We start from the raw sequence: 16,424 nt of genomic DNA, 5'->3' as shown, positions 1-16,424 counted from the left end.
GGCTGTTCCCTCTGATGAGAGAGCACTGTCAGCCTCTGGAACATAAACCTGGGACACAGGGGAGACCCAGAGACACCCTCCCCTTCAGTAAGGATGGCATGGCACCCAAAACCATGGTCATCCCCCAGCAAGGTAGTCAGAGGAGCATGGCCCTGGGCTCTCAGACTGACCTAAACCTCCACCCTATGACCTCACCATCCCAGCTCTAGACAGCAGTCCTGCAAAGGGACAGAAGGGAGGGACAGGGCTAGGAGTTGGAGAAACACTCCCCTGCAAACACCACCAGCCTCCATCTGTGCACAGTGAGGGGGCTCACAGTTACCTCGTTGCTGCCCTTTCTGCTTACTTTTGCCATGGTAGCATGGGCCAACACAAGCTTGCTGCCTTAGCTTTAAGAGTCCCCGCCACTCCCCTACTCTCCTGTTAAAGGGCCAGCATCCCCCAAAACATGGCATCTTGATAGGCATATGAGAACATAATCTTATGATAAAGAAAATCCTTGAAAGGGCAAGAGAAATAAACTGCATTTTTAACCATTCAAGTTTTGAGTACAGTTTATTGGGATTGATATTTGGGAGCAGATATTTAAAAAGGGTATCCCTGTGTTCTACATCCATCATAGGAATTGAGTAAGGTTATGTTCCCTTCAATCCCTACTTTTGTTCCATCAAAATTGGATAGGAAAATTGGCAGATCCTGGGGAGATTACCTAGCAACAAAGATCTCAGGGCCTCAGGGCAGTGGATTTGTGGATCCCTGCAGTCCACCTGGTGATGCTTGCCCTTCATCGTGTCCGTGAATTTAAGTCTGCTACCCAGTTCTAACTGATAAAGGAATCCTGTGAATTTAGAAGCCAGATCTTCAAGGTAAAAACATTTTTGCATGATTACACAATCTTGCATCTTCTTGGCTGCTGCAATGGAAAACTGGCTCAGAAGCTGAGGAATAAAAAGAAAAGAAAGAATAACAATAAAAACAAGCATATAACTACTACTGGTAGGCAAAAATCCAAGACCCCACCTGAACTTCATCTAAGCCCCAAGTGATCCTGGCTGGGTTCTGTGCCCACAGCTGTGCTCAGCTGAACCTCACATGACTTTGTAGACCTTCCGAATAAAAATAAAAGCAAAGCAAATTTCTCTACAGCAGAAAGGCAAGTTGGGGCCCTATCATCCTGGTTATAGGACTATGATTCTTGATGCCTCTAAATAAAAATATTTGTTTCAAAAGTTTTGCTGTAGGTCAAAATTACATGGATGGGCAAAATTTTAAGTAGCTTGAAAGTTAGTAAAAAACTTTTCAAATATCTTAATTGGGTTCAGGTCTTTTGGTATCATTTTTCAGCTGTTTCTCTCATGAACTTCCTAACAGTTCACTTTGGTATTATTAACAAGAGGGCCAAGTGGTGAATTTTAGTGTCCCAGAAGTGAGTTATTAGGTTGACCATGTCTGAGGGAGAGCCACCTGCTTCATATATAGATTTTCATTCTGAAGGAACTTCTTGTACCAACTCGTACCAAGCAGGTGAAAACAGGACTTAGTTTTCAAGATTATAGTCTTACTTTGGCTATTTGAAATTTTACTGGAGACCTGGTGGGTTTTGTGAAAGTCTCCTACTTTTTCCTGAAGTCTCATGAAGTCTTAGACTGTCTGAACTTCTGGCACAGTTTAGCTGTGCTAAGTTTAAGCCAAACTTGTGGTAGGCTTGGTGTACAGCAATTGAATACAGCAGATGCCACCCAGGGCCTCTTACAGCTTCGGGACAAGTACAGACAAGTAAACAGAACTGTTAGATCAAAGATACATACAAAACCTTTACATTGGTGGGGAGGGGGCACAAGGGGTCTAAATGGTAATGGAAAAAATACAGTAAAGATAACATTTTAAAAAAGAAAAGTTTACATTTGCTAAATAAAACATCTAAGGACAGTTCTTGTATGGAAGATTATTAATCCATCATTTTAGTTTTTTTTTAAGAGCTGTAGATCTATTCCAGTTTCAGTTTTTTCTTGAGGTTGTGTTGTTAAATTATATAATATTCTAGAAATGTGTCCATTTCTTGTAAGTTCAAATTTATTGGCATAAAGTTGTTTATAGTACAAGAGTATTTTTTAAATTCATCCTTAAATCTGTACTTTGTCTCTCTTGTTATTTCTAACATTATTTATGTGTTGTCCCCTCTTTTCTTCTTTTCCCCAGTTTGTCTATTTTATTGGTCTTTTTTAAAAAACCCAGGGATTCTGGTTTCTAAGTCAAGGATTCTGCAGGAAGTAGATAGTTCACTCAAATTGGATAATTAAAGTAGAATTTAATAAAGGAATATTTATAAAGGTATAAAAAGAATATAGTGCCATTTTAAGGAATAGTACAGTGCCCTAAAGCTGGTAGTAGTTGGTGATTACCACTTTAGGACAAGGACCAGAGGATGGAGCCATTACCAAAACCTGGAGATAGAGAAGGCTGCCTGGTGGGCAGATAACGTCAACACCTGTCATATGGGCTCCAGTGTGGCAGCCCTCTCCTAAATTACATCCATTCTCTCTGAGATCTGTATCTCTCTCTTCTTGCTTCTCGAGGTCTAGGCATGGCAAAGGCTCACCACCCTTTCTGGCCCCAGGGGTGCTTCACTTTCCTTTATCAAGTTCCCTTAATCCTGCTCACACTTTGGTAAACATGCCCATCACAAAACTCTCCTTGGTTACCAGATTCGAATGTGCTATTTGTTTCCTATCAGAACCCCAACTAATACCATCTCCATCACCAGCCTCCAGGGCCATTCTTTTCTTTGTCTTTCTTCAGCTTTCTGTCCCAACCTTCAATTATCAGCATCTAAAATATAATCATTGTCCTAAAGTCCCCTGCACGACTCCACTCTCTTTATTCGAAGCAGTCACCTCACCTCTTATGTTACAGAGAAATAGAGAGGCCTTTTGGGCTGATCTACCATATTTTTCAGACTATAAGACGCACCCCCCACCAAATTAGGGAGGGAAACGGGGGTGTGTCTTATAGTCCAAATGTAGCTTTACATTTACTTTGGTGAAATATTATGTTATTTATGTTATTAAATATTTTACCACATTTTTTCTTCAAATTTTCCCCTTATTTTCCTCTATAACCTAGGTGCACCTTATGGTCTGAAAAATACGGCACTTCAATTTACAATTGGAGGAAATTGACATGCAGGCACAGGCCTCCTCCCTCGATCTTCCAGGTTTACCTCTGCTACTCAAACCTCTTCCTCTGGATCCTGCGCCCTCTGCCACTTCAGTCGTGCCTCTCTCCTCTGTGTCTTCAGCCTCTCTGTTTTTCTTCCTTTCTTTTTCTGATGGCACAACATAGATATATCAGGATGTGTTCATTGTTACAGACAATAATCCTTGTCTTGTTTTTGTTTCTTTTTTTAACTGCCCCCTATTTGTGTCCTGCCCAACAAACCAAGCTTCTCCATTTCCTCAACTCATATCATTTCTTCAACTGCTGCCCTCTGGCTTTTGAATCCATTTTAATCGGGCATCAGGGGACAGACGGACATCATCCCACAAGCCCCTCAATTCTTCCTAAGGACAACTGATAACTTTTCAGCCTTATGTTAGTACTCTGCAAATACACCATCACGACGAATCCCCTACTCTCACTTCTACTCAGATGCCACCACTGAACACTTCTTGGATTAAAAAAATAAATTGAAGCTATCATTACCCATCGTTCCTCAGAAACTATTCTCATATACCAGTAATTTTTTTTTTTAGATTTTATTTATTTGTCTTTAGAAGGGAAGGGAAGGGAAGGGAAGGGAAGGGAAGGGAAGGGAAGGGAAGGGAAGGGAAGGGAAGGGAAGGGAAGGGAAGGGAAGGGAAGGGAAGGGAAGGGAAGGGGAGAAGGAGAGAAACATCAATGTGTGGTTGCCTCTCGTGAGTCCCCTGCCGGGAACTGGCCTGCACCCCAGGCATGTGCCCTGACTGGGAATCAAACCGTGATCGTGTGGCTCACAGGCCCGTGCTCAATCCACTGAGCTACAGCAGCCAGGGCTCAATTACCAGTAATTTTCTAACTGTAAGTGCAAAAGACATGTTTTAGTCCTTACCTTAAGGCTGTTGAAGTCTCTACAGCCCTGATACTGTTGATCATGCCCTCTGTACGTCCCTATTTCCCACAGCTTCCTGACAGTTCAGTCTCCTGCTTCTTTCTGTACCTCTTGGGTCATCTTTCTTCGGCCCCTTTCCCGCTTTCCTCTTCTACTTGCTATGCTTCAAATATCTTATTCCTCATGCCTCTTTTCTTGCCCCTCCACATTGAATATTCTTAATCTAAGGGTCCCTTGAAATTGATATATATGTTTTAACAGGAACATTTTTCTGGAAAGACAGAACTTTCATCACATTCTCAAAGATAACAAGAATCCCTCAAAAGGTTAAATCTTCTGCAACTTGTTATTCCTGGGCAATCTCATCCGCTCATACTTTCCTACCACCTACACGCTGATGACATCCTTTAGTCAGAACTGACCCTTCCCAACTGAAAGCCCTTCAGTGGTTTTCATTTCCTGTTCTTTACAAAAGGCACAGGCCTTTTAAGATAAAACCCTGACTGCCTTTCTAGTTTCCTATGTGTCCCTCTGCCTTCTAGTTTGTGTTTCAGAACTAGTTAGCTGCTTTGAGCTGTGTGGGGCGAGTGGCATTCCAATGGATCCCTCTCTCTGCCCTGGGGACCTCTTATCCTCTGTCTGGGAGTTTTATTTAATTGTCGATTAAAGCAGCTTCCTGTCCCAGTTCTTTTCTGTCTTTCGTTTCAATGACATTAAACATAAGTATCTTAGCAGAAAAACATTGTGTCACTCAAACAAAATGAGTTTGTGAAGGAAGCGTTTATCTAACTGGAAGGTGGTTTCAGATGCTTTATTAAATTGGCTTACTCTAATAATTTAAACACTCAAATTGGGGGCGGGGCCTCGGCTCAGGCTTTACCTTCTTCAGGAAGCATTCTAGGACACCTTTCTCCCTTCCAGGCTCCATGAGGTGCCCTTCTAATGTGCATTCATTAATCCTTACATCTTTTCTCATTATATACTCACCATACTGAGTCGCAATTCTGTTTCTGTATTTGTCACCCCTACCTGAGAACAGAGATGTTCTTATTCATCTTTGTGCCTCCAGCAGTTAACACAGTACCTGCATCAGAATACAGCCTCAGTGAATATTAACTGAGCTGAACTGAAGTGGAAAATAATGGTCTTTACCCTCAAAACTTCTTCAGGTGGAGCTTCTCGCCTGCCACCTGGCTGTGTCCTACTTCAGTGAACTCTCCACATTCCCCCCAATAAATGTCATTCTAGGAAACATACCTTATGATACCTAAGTCAGAAATCGTAAAAGATATATACACTTGACTAACAAAGTAAAATTTCTATACTGAAGACATTTATGCCAAAGTAAATTCCCATGGAACAAAGATTTAAATATTAAAAAAATTAAGCCTAAAAATATTCAAAGAAAATGTACAGGTTTTTTTCTTCTTTTTTTAAATATGTGAAGTAGAAAAGGCCCTTCCAGTCATGAAGGGTGACAGACAAATTTACCTACGTAAAAATGTAAGGCTTCTAAATGGCAAATAAATACATAAATAAATAAAGTAAAAAAAAACTTTATTCTGATCTGGTAATCTTTTTCTTTTTTTAAATACAAAGTTTTTAATTTGCATATTGTTGCCAGTGTATATAAAATAATCATCCTTGTGAGATAGAAATTCATAAAAACTCAGAGAGGAAGGTGCCCAGGACCGACAAAAGCAGAAGTCTACATGGTGTGGCACATGTTGCAGGGATAAGCTTTCTGTACAGGCTTCACATCTAGCTCTCTGAATATTCACTGGTTCATGAACAGTAATTACAAGGCATTTGTTAAATATTATAGACACTCACTACACGGTAGGAATGGTGTGAGGCTCTCTGTGCATGATCTCATTTCATTAGGTCTGTGGAGAACATTCTACTTTTTCTACAGCCATGGCCCCCACAATAGGGAATATTAAGAGCTCTAAAAATCTGTGAAAGAAATCCAGAAGATATTTGTTGTTCTCCTTGGGGAAGCACAATTCAACTCCCTCCAACTGAAAACAACAGGGATTTCCAAGATCTGCCCCTCTCCCCAGGCACGGTTCACTTCCTCTTCTCACTGTTGCTCTCAGAAGGTCCGAGTACTCAGCAGCCAGGTCAGGGCAGGGTGCAATTTAAACTTGAACTAAAATTGCCCCGCCTTTATCTTCTAAGCGTTAGGAGCATGAATAACATATGGAATCAGGCCAGAGTTTGAATCCTGGTCTCTTATCTTCTGTTTTCCCTATCCATAAAAATTATTGAGGTAATCCCTACCTCCTGGAGTTTCTTAAGGTATTCTCCCTCGTTTGCTAGTTGGTTCATTCACCCACCCTTTCATTCACTGAGTTTACCGAATACCATTACCTACCAAGCACCATTCTAGTACGGTAGCTCTCAGTGAATGGAGCGCCGACAGGGGTCTGTAACTCTAAAGCTCAAAGCAGTTACTGCCTTTACTATCAGTGGTAGTTTTCCCCACAAATCAACAAAACAAAGAAAATCACCTACACAACAACGGGAAGATACAAAAAAGAATTTCTTGGCAAGGAGCTTTACAAAAAGAAACTTTTTCCTGAAGGAATTCCAGAAGCAAGAAGGTCCTCCTTCACTTCACTTAGTTCTCCGAGCTGTCCTCAGGAATCCTCGAGGTTCCTGGACAGCTCACTCAAGAAACCTTTGTAGGTTTCTTGCCCCGCAAATCCAGAAACCTACAGTGTATTCTGGGTTGTAATGATTTATTATAGGTTCCTGTTCTGCCTGGCACCCTTCATCCTTTGTCCAGACACTTAATCTTTCTGGGCTTCCATTTTTTCAAATGAAAATCATAGGTTCCAGGTTCCTAGCTGGTTCAGGCACGGTAAGCAAATGACTCAGCTATCTCTGGGGGCTGGTTCGGAAATCGAGGGCGCTGGACAAAGGTGAGTCCAGGCTGAAGTTCTGGGATGGGTGATCCCAAGCTTGGGAACGCAACCGAGATCAGAGGGCGCCCATTTATAAATAACGAACCCACCCCGCCCAACCCATGCCTTAAGCATCACGAGGCCTTACAGGAAAATGAAACTGAAATGGAAATGTCCTTTTCTAACCTGGTTCAGCACAGCCAGCTAGGAGACTGGTGACGGGCAGGGTTCTGATTGGCGGTGCACTCGTGTAATATAAGCTGAGACGCAGGCTCGGAAGGCGCAGTTGGAGGCGCAGACTGGAGCTCCGTTCCTCACTCGTCCGGCGTTGCTCTATTGGAGATGGCTCTCCCCGTGGCCTTGGTCCTGCTCGGACTGCTCTCTCTATCTGGCCTGGACGCCCTCCAACGTGAGTGTCCCCTCCTCCCCATTTCTCCGCTCACCCTTCCTCTCCCGGTCCCCCTCAACTCTCAACTCTGTAAGTCCCGGGTTCCCCAAGTTCTCTTTCCCTGACCAGGGTACTTAGCCCCGGGCTGGGTTGGAGGATGGGGGAGCAGTGTGGGTGAGAGCCGAGGACGCAAACTTTTTTCTTCTTTCCCCGAGAGCCGGGCACGGGGGAGACCGCTGCCACGCCCTGGCTGAATCGGTGCAAAGTTTTGGGGTGTTGATAAGTTCCAGAGAGACCGGGGTGGGGGGGGGGGTTCTTTTCCACTCCTTCACGGGATCTCTCGCTCCCTGGACGCAGCTGGAGGGGAAAGGGGATAGGCGGGTTCCAAAAGCGCGTAGCTAGGGACTGTGACTGGGTGGAGACAGACATTTGGGCTTTGGGGAAGTCACTGCCGTGGTAAGTCAGTTCACTGCAGCTCTGCTGGGAACCGCAGGGCTTCGGGCTTCCTCCTCGCGCCCACCAGGCTCACCTAACCCTTCGTATTTTCACTTAAATATGGGATCAAACTTTGGCGGGGGATCAGCACGCAACGTGTGTAGAATGCTTTGAGGTGTTACAGAGCGCTTTCACATCATTAATTCACTTGTTCCCATTACATGTCGCTTTAATAATCAATAAAACTGCCTGTTTTTGATAACTCACAGCGTGCCAGGGACGCTGTGTGCTTAAAGGGGAAAAAAAAAAAAAAGCACATCCTTTTTGAGTCCAAACTTTTGGCGTCCCTGGGCCACACTGGAAGAGGAAGAGTTGTTTTGGGCCACACATTAAATACACAAACAGTAATGAAAACAGAAGAATTTCATAATGTTTTAAGTAAATTTACGATTTCCTGTTGGACACCCCTGAATGCAACTACAATGTAAACATGAAGGTTATCAGTATCTCACAGATGAGGAAACTGAGGCACCAAGATTTTAAGTACCTTGATCACACAGGGAATATATGGCAGACAATGGCTCCTGACCAGAGCATTATGCTGGGGTGTTAGCCTTTGGGCTGTATGTAATCTGCATGTTTTTCAGAACTGCCTCCTTTGGGTGTGAGATTGTCAGGAACACAATGGACAGCCACAGGCCCCTCTTGCTTTTTTTTTTTTTTTTTTTTTTTTTTCCACAGAGGGCTTCCTTTTTGGCTCCTTGCCTGGTACTTTCCAAGATGAGTGGAGCCTCTACTCTACTTTCAGTTTTGAGAAAGCCAAGGCTAATTGGTCAGAAAGGTTGTAAAACCAGTGAATAAGTAATCAAAGTGATTACCCAGGCTGTCTGCTGAGGACACCAGGGACATTGAGCATGTTCCAAATACCCTGTGATATAGCTGACTCTTTCATTTCCCCCTCACAAAAGACCATGCTTCCCCCTCTGTGAAGCATGGTCTTTTGATCACGACAAAAAGGTATTTAATTTATAATTTATTTACAAAATAAAGCATAATATCTGTCATCATTATTATTATTTGCTGCTGACTATAGAAGCCTTTTGAAAAACAACAAGCTGACATAAAAAAATCTTAATTTGAAAATGTCCAGACTAATACATGCCCTGCATAGATCATTTCTGGAAGAACCACAGGAAATAGGTGATTTCCTCTGGGGGTCAGTTGTCTGCCCTATCGCATGTATGGGTTATGTTTGATTCATTGCGGGCATAAATTAATTTTTCAGGTAAACTTTGGAAGCTAAAGTAATTCTACCAAAGTCACAGAGTCAATAAGTGGATGAGTCCAGATTCAAATTCGGTCCTGGCTGATATTGGTCCTCTTCTTAGAAGAGATTTTCGTGATGTTTTCGCAAAACCCTACCTGGTTCCCTCAGAATAAGAATTCCAGGCCAGATGAACCTTGCTCTGACTCCTGTGGCATTTATTATATTCTGATTATCAGAAGCTCAAATATGAAGTGCATTCTGATTTATCTTCACTTTTAACTTTATGAAAAAAATAAAATCAGGGTTGCATTGGGATCCCCCCAGTCCAGTTCTTGTGGACTTTCAATATTTCCTTTCCTGGTGACCTTTCCTTTGGTGATAGAGTGTTTCTAGGCAGACGTGTATGGTCAGAGTAGCCTGGTACTCTTCCTCTTCCCCACCACCTTCTGGAACTGGAGGAACAGCCCTGTAGTAATCCTGTACCTTGAATGTGCATGTATTTTAAATTGAATTATATGTGTATATTAGTGTTAGCCTGTATATTTAGTAGCAATAAAATTTCTCTATGTTTTGGGTGAAAAATGTAGAAATAAAGTTTATATTTTCTTTCTGAAGCCCCTAGGATGCATGAAGTCTAGTCATGCATCCCCTTTTGGAAGCCACTGTTCTGTAGCATTATGCAATGTATTCCGAACATGGCTAGTTATAGGAATAATTTTAGGGTGCTGATTAAAATGCAAATCCCATTTTCATGCATTACTCTGTTTGGTCATAAAGGAAAGTATGTTCTCTCCCATTTGCCTCAGTCCTCACCCTTTCCTTTTGTTCTGATCCAGCCCAAGCCACTCATTTAAGCTATTTGCCATTTAAATTTCGGAGCTCATGAAATCAGGTACAAAATCAGATAGGGGTTTGGTATATAAACTCTGAGCTAGATGAAGAGTTTGTGTTTTGTAGGAACATACCTTGTGTTGACTCTCTTAGTAACCTGACACAAGTAGGTAATAATAACGACTGCCAATTATGGAGCAACTGCTGTGTGCTAGGCACTTTACCAGACATTTGATAAATATTGATGAATCAGATGGGTGTTGATTTAGGCAGGAGCAGGAACCAAAAGGAAAGGTGTAAACATAAGAAAAAAATTGAAGGGGCTGAAACAGGGTATGATAACATGAGTTTTTTGATGTGGCTACAATGGGAGGGTGTGTGAAGTGAAAAATGAAGTTTGAAAAGTAGGTTAGGACTAAATCATGTAGACTTTTTAAAAAGTTGAATGTATTGGGTTGACATTGGTTCACAAAGCCATACATGTTTCAAGTATACAGCTCTATGGGTGCTGAGAAGACATCAGAAGTTCTTGAAAGCCTCCACAGAGAGGTTCTTGAAGATTTGGCACAATCTCCAATGACAGAAGCTACTACTAGTAATCTGGTAGAAAAAGCCAAAAGTGCATCTGTAGGGGAATTATAAGGTAGCCTTTTGGAAAAGTGAAAATGGAATCAGAAGAAATGGATGATCAAATTTAAATAGTTGGTGCCTGGCCTAGCTTTAAACCAAAGTAGCCCCATGTGAAATACTTTGCATTTTCATTTGTCTTTCCCTGATGTTTCTCAGGTGCTCCGAAGATTCAAGTTTACTCGAGGCATCCAGTGGAGAATGGAAAGCCAAATTTCCTTAACTGCTATGTATCTGGGTTCCATCCACCCCAGATTGAAATTGACTTGTTCAAGAACGGAAAGGAGATGAAAACAGAGAAGTCAGACCTGTCTTTCAGCAAGGACTGGTCTTTCTATCTTCTGGCGCATGCAAATTTCACTCCCAGTGCCGAAGATGTGTACACCTGCGTTGTGAAACACGTTACCCTGAATCAACCCAAGATAGTTAAGTGGGGTAAGTTTTCAAGTTCTCTTTTTAGTGGCTGGCCATTGTATCTAGCCACAGAACAAAGCTGCTTTGATTTTTTTTTTTAATATGCATACTGGGATTGTCAGGAAATGTTATTGAAGCTCTGATAGGTGGCACCCTCTGAGAGACCTCTGCACAGCATGGCCTGGGAAATGGTAGTTTTCCTGTGACAAAAGCAAGGAGCAGCAATAGCGCTTGCACAAATACACACTCATTCCTAATATTTCTTAGCTACTGCCTTCCCTAGGCTTTCCTGACAGCCTCACAGATACGTAGGACCAACATGCTTCTCAGGGAGGCACAGGCCTTTGCAAGTCTTGCTCTCCGAGCACCCTGCAATCTGGACTCCTCCAGCACTCTGCCTGGATTGAGATCTGAGGCTAGTAAGCAGGTTTGGGTAGTACTAGTAGTTCTAAACAAAGTGTTCATGGTCAAGGACAGCAGGCTATTCTGCTAGACATTTGTTAATATATAGTATTTTAAAATTAAAACTTACCGTTTTCCTTTTTCTTTCCCCATCTTCTTTTTCATAGATCAGTATAACTAAGCATCATCGGGGAGGTAAGTTTCTAAGTTTAAGAAAATGCTTTTTTATTGTTGTTTCATTATCCTGGGAACTATTTCTAGGCAGCTCTAATATGATAACCCTCAGTATATGGAGAACATTAATCAGGGTAGCATTTCAGCAGGCAGAGAAAATTCCTACATGGTCACATTCCCTTTCCTGTATCAAGGGTGGCATGAGGAAGGTGCGTGGCCCCAGCTGTGGCTCTGCCAGCATCCCTGGCCCTCTGAAGGAAGTCAAAGGAGGTGCTGGTGTGGTGTGACAGGACAGAGGCAGCAGGTTACCCATTCCACCTGCAAGGGCTTGCTTTTTCTTCTGACATTTCCACATGGTGCATCTCTGGGCCTTCAAAAATGAACCATTCTTTTCTGTTGCATAGCAGTTGCTATATTATTCAGTCAGAAGAGAGGAGGGACATGGTTCTGAAGACGTTCCATTCCTTCAATATCTCATGAAGCCTTAGTGCATGGGCACTGCGTTTGCCTTCTAGAGGCTCCCTGCCCAATAGAGGAAATAGAAACATTTTTATAATGCAATATAAATATACTAAAATAGATGTATCTATAAGGAGCTCTAGCAGCATGAAAGAGGGAGGAATTGGACTTCTTTGCATGTTTGGATGGAATCCAGAGGTAGAAAATCCAGCTTTTTAATGAAATCTCCACAGGGTGCCTTAGGTACCGAAAACCTATTCAGATCTCCTGTGATATTTTGGGGCATGGAAATTAATTCAAGAGAGCATCAGAGAAGCTGGGTGACTTGCCCAGAGTCACTTAGTAACTAAAATAGTAGAGCTAGAATCTGAACTCTAATACCAGCAGTCTTTTCTCTTAGGTTGTAGGAGAATCAATGGGATAAACTAATAGGAAATGCTCTTTCTAATGGGTCTGGGAAATTGTCTACAGCTACTTCTTTTACAAATGGTGATGTACATAGCAAAAGTTAGACAAGTTAGGTGGTGCGACCTGTAGTTCAAATAATACAAGTATATTTACTAACAAAACTTTACTTTTTTTTCAGGTTGGAAGATTCTTCTTGTGGATTGAACTAATTTCATATTGCTTTTTTTCTTTTTAATGCTTTTATGTTATTATGTTTTATGCACACAAGTTAAAAAAAATACTATGTTAATACAAATACAATCTTTACACATTTACTTTAGGGTCTCTGTCTCCTGGGTTGACCTATTTGATCAGGGGGTCCTTGACAGCTTTCAGATGGAGAGGAAAGGAGGGAATTCAACATTGGCCTTATGAAAAAATTTTTATAAAATTCATGTTTCCCTCAATCTGTGTTGCCTGTATTTTGATAATTTTTTTCTTCATCAATTAAAACAATGGTAAAACTTGATGTGTTCTGTTTTTTTATGTATCTCTCCCTCTCTTACCCTTTTGTTTTCAAACAGGGAAACAGTCTTCAAGTGTCACTTGAAGACTTGAAGAAGAGTGTAAACTCCTGGTGTATATACCAGGTATATTCGCAGTGGAAGGGGCCTCAGCCACCTGCATTTTGCAGATAAAGAACAGGATCCAAGAGAAGTTAAGAGAGTTAGTCAGGCTGACACAGGAGTCTGCTGGAAGACTAGGCTTCCTTCCATCTTTTAGCCAGAGATCTGTTCCCTGGGTCAAAATATGAGGAATGTACAGACTCAAATAGAAAACAGGAGTATCTAGAAAATTTTATATTTTAGCAAGTGGTAAACTGTGAATGAAAAACACTAGATTTTTTTAATTTCAAGGCATAGTTTGTACACGATGACCCATTTTGGGCATTTGTTTATTTGACCAAGAGATTCAGTTAGCTAATGTTAAATATTGACAAGACGAGTAAAACATAACATTGCCCTCGAATTGCTCAGTTTAGTGGAGTAAACTGACATAAATTCAAACATAAAGTCAAATGATTAAAATGATCCTGATAAAGAGTATAGCACAGGTAAGCCCAAAGAACTAGGGGATAGGAAAACGTGTTCAGGGAACAAAAAAAACCCTTCAGGTAGGTGTTAGGAAAGCCATGTGCTTGAGCTGAGACTTGGTGGGTAGTGGTTCTCCCTACTAGCGAGTGGGGCCTGGAGTTTTCAGTCAGGGGGGCAAAATTATGAGACGTATAGAGGTATGACAGGTGTGGATAATTCTGAACAGTAGAACCAAGATACCTGGGGGAAAAGATTCAGAGTAACTAGGCTGAGAAGATTGAGGGGTGACTTAGATCAGTAATGTTACAGAACAGTACTTGGGGTTCTGCTGCCCACCGCTGCCCTCTAAGCAAAAATTCCAGAGGCAAAGGTTTGGTGATAAAGGAAAGGAGTCTTTATTCGAAAGCAGTTACTTAAACCTATCAAGTCACAGCTTTAATCACGTAAGCATACCAATTAAAGTTAAACTCTACCACCTGAGTTCTATTTTTCACTGTTAGTTTTTATTTTGTTTCTATAGGGTTAGTTTATAAACTAAAAAACATAATAGACAAAAACTACAGAATTTTGGGAGAATAGCAGGCTTCTGCCTCAGAGCTTGTTCCCTCTAGAACACCCAAAGAATAAACCTGCCACCCTCCGCCAGGCCAGCCTGATCCTTGGCTGCGCCTGGAATTCCTTCCCATCCAAAATACCGACAATGGGAAAATTTGGGGAGCTGCAGCACAATTATCCAGGCATCCTCGAGGAAGAAAAGCCTGAGAGAAAGCCTGAGAAAACCAGCTCAGGAGCCAGAGAGCCAGCCCTCTTTTTATTTCCAAAGGCTCTAGAGGCATTCAGCTTCTCAGCCAGTCCCATCCTAGACTGCCCACAGTTGCCCTAGCAAACTCCTCCTACAGCCCTTCCCTGCTTCTCCCCACTGATCTGAGTTGTCTTAATCAGATCTCTTTGTATCAATAACTCTTTATCCTGGATTCACATTTAATCACCCGTGGAACTTACTAACAAATAGTAGCTCTCAAAGTTAGCCTATTTAAAAACTCCAGCTCTCAGCTCCAATCCAGAGTGCTAAATCACAGTCTCTAAGTAGGGAGCACAGCCAGACAACAGTATTATCATTATTATTTTTTAATTAAGACCTTATGCCTTTAAAGCAGTTTTAGGTTCACAGCAAAATTTAGAGGGAGATGAAGAGATTTCCCATACATTCCTTACTCCTACCTGTCACAGTCTCCCCCATTATCAACATCCCCAACCAGAGTGGCACATTTGTTACAACTGATGGCACATCATTATCACGAAAGTCATACTTTACATTATATTTCATTCTTGGTGTGTTGTGTGTTCCATGGGTTTGGACAAATGTATAAATTACATGTGCCCATCATTATGATATTATAGTGTATTTCACTGCCCTAAACAACCTTCGTGCTCCCAATGGTCATTCCTCCTAGCTGCTCCCCACCCCCGACAACTTGTGGCAACCCCTGATCTTGTTACCATCATTGTTTTGCCTTATCCAGAATGTCATAACTGGACTCATATAGTATGTAGCCTTTTTGGGTTGGCGTCTTTTACTTAGTAATATGTATTCATGATTCATTTGTGTCTTTTCATGATTTAATAGCACATTTCTTTTTAGCATTAAATAACATCCCATTGTCTGGATGTACCACGGGCTATTTATCCATTCACTTAACAAAGAGCATACTGGTTCCAAATGTTGGCAATTATGAATAAAGCGGATACAAATATCATGTGCATGTTTTTGTATGGACATAATTTTTCACAATATTTTAAAAGTATTTTCATTAATTATGCTATTACGATTGTCCCATTTTTTCTCCTCTTTATACCCCTCCACCCTGCCCCCCTCCCACCAGCATTCTCCCCACTTAGTTCACATCCATGGGTCAAACATGTAAGTTCTTTGGCTTCTCCATTTCATGTACTATTCTTAACCTCCCCCTGTCTATTTTGTACCTACCAATTATGCTTCTTATTCCCTGTACCTTTTCCCTCATTCTCCCCACTACCCCGCCCTACTGATAACTCTCCACGTGATCTTCGTTTCTGTGATTCTGTTCCTGTTCTAGTTGCTTGCTTAGTTTGTTTTTGTTTAGGTTCAGTTGTTGACAGTTGTGAGTTTGTTGTCATTTTATTGTTCATAGTTTTGATCTTCTTTTTCTTAGATAAGTCCCTTTAACATTTCATATAATAAGGGCTTCATATGATGAACTCTTTTAACATAACCTTATTTGGGAAGCACTTTATCTGCCATTCCATTCTAAATGATAGCTTTACTGGATAGAGTAATCTTGAATATAGGTCCTTGACTTTCATGACTTTGAGTACTTCTTTTCAGCTCCTTCTTGCCTGTAAGGTTTCTTTTGAAAAATCAGCTGATAGTCTCATGGGAATTCCTTTGTAGATAACCATCTCCTTATCTTTAATCTTGGGTAATTTAATTATGATGTGTCTTGGTGTGTTCCTCCTTGGGTCCAACTTCTTAAGGACTCTCTGAGCTTCCTGGACTTCTTGGAAGTCTATTTCCTTTGCCACATTAGGGAAGTTTTCCTTCATTATTTTTTCAAATAAGTTTCAATTTCTTGCTCTTCCTCTTCTGCTTCTGGCACCCCTGTGATTCAGATGTTGGAACATTTAAAGTTGTCCCAGATGTTCCTAAGCTTCTCCTAATTTTTTTGAATTCTTGTTTATTCATTCTGTTCTGCTTAAATGTTTATTTCTTCCTTCTGCTCCAAATCATTGATATGAGTCCCAGTATCCTTCTCTTCACTGTTGGTTCCCTGTATATTTTTCTTTGCATAGCCTTCACTTCTGCCTCTATTCTGTGCCTATACTAAATCATTTCTGTGAGCATCCTGATTACCAGTGTTTTGAATTCTGCATCTTATAAGTTGGCTGTATTCTCTTCACTTGAGGAGTTCTT

At 41.4% G+C, this 16,424-nt stretch overlaps 1 protein-coding gene across 1 annotated transcript; it reads left to right on the top strand.

Annotated features, from left to right (window-relative positions):
• Nucleotides 1-7,264: 7,264 nt before the first annotated feature.
• Nucleotides 7,265-12,909, top strand: B2M (beta-2-microglobulin). The gene is made up of 4 exons (XM_037152019.2): nt 7,265-7,405; nt 10,704-10,979; nt 11,528-11,555; nt 12,580-12,909. The coding sequence occupies exons 1-3, from the start codon at nt 7,339-7,341 to the stop codon at nt 11,539-11,541; spliced, it is 357 nt and encodes a 118-aa protein (XP_037007914.2). The 5' UTR covers nt 7,265-7,338; the 3' UTR covers nt 11,542-11,555; nt 12,580-12,909.
• Nucleotides 12,910-16,424: the final 3,515 nt, after the last annotated feature.

Source organism: Artibeus jamaicensis, unplaced genomic scaffold (assembly GCF_021234435.1).
Source record: "Artibeus jamaicensis isolate MK-2021 breed Jamaican fruit bat unplaced genomic scaffold, CSHL_Jam_final contig_3201, whole genome shotgun sequence".
In the NCBI taxonomy this organism is placed as follows: domain Eukaryota; kingdom Metazoa; phylum Chordata; class Mammalia; order Chiroptera; family Phyllostomidae; genus Artibeus; species Artibeus jamaicensis.
Note: the sequence above shows the minus strand (reverse complement) of the source record. Positions and strands in the feature narration are given on the sequence as shown.

What these genes read in the sequence shown, in the direction of transcription:
- B2M (XM_037152019.2), top strand. Translation starts at nt 7,339, where the DNA reads ATGGCTCTCCCCGTGGCCTTGGTCCTGCTCGGACTGCTCTCTCTATCT. An exon ending in TGGCCTGGACGCCCTCCAAC is followed by an intron (nt 7,406 to 10,703) that starts GTGAGTGTCCCC and finishes GATGTTTCTCAG; the next exon opens with GTGCTCCGAAGATTCAAGTT.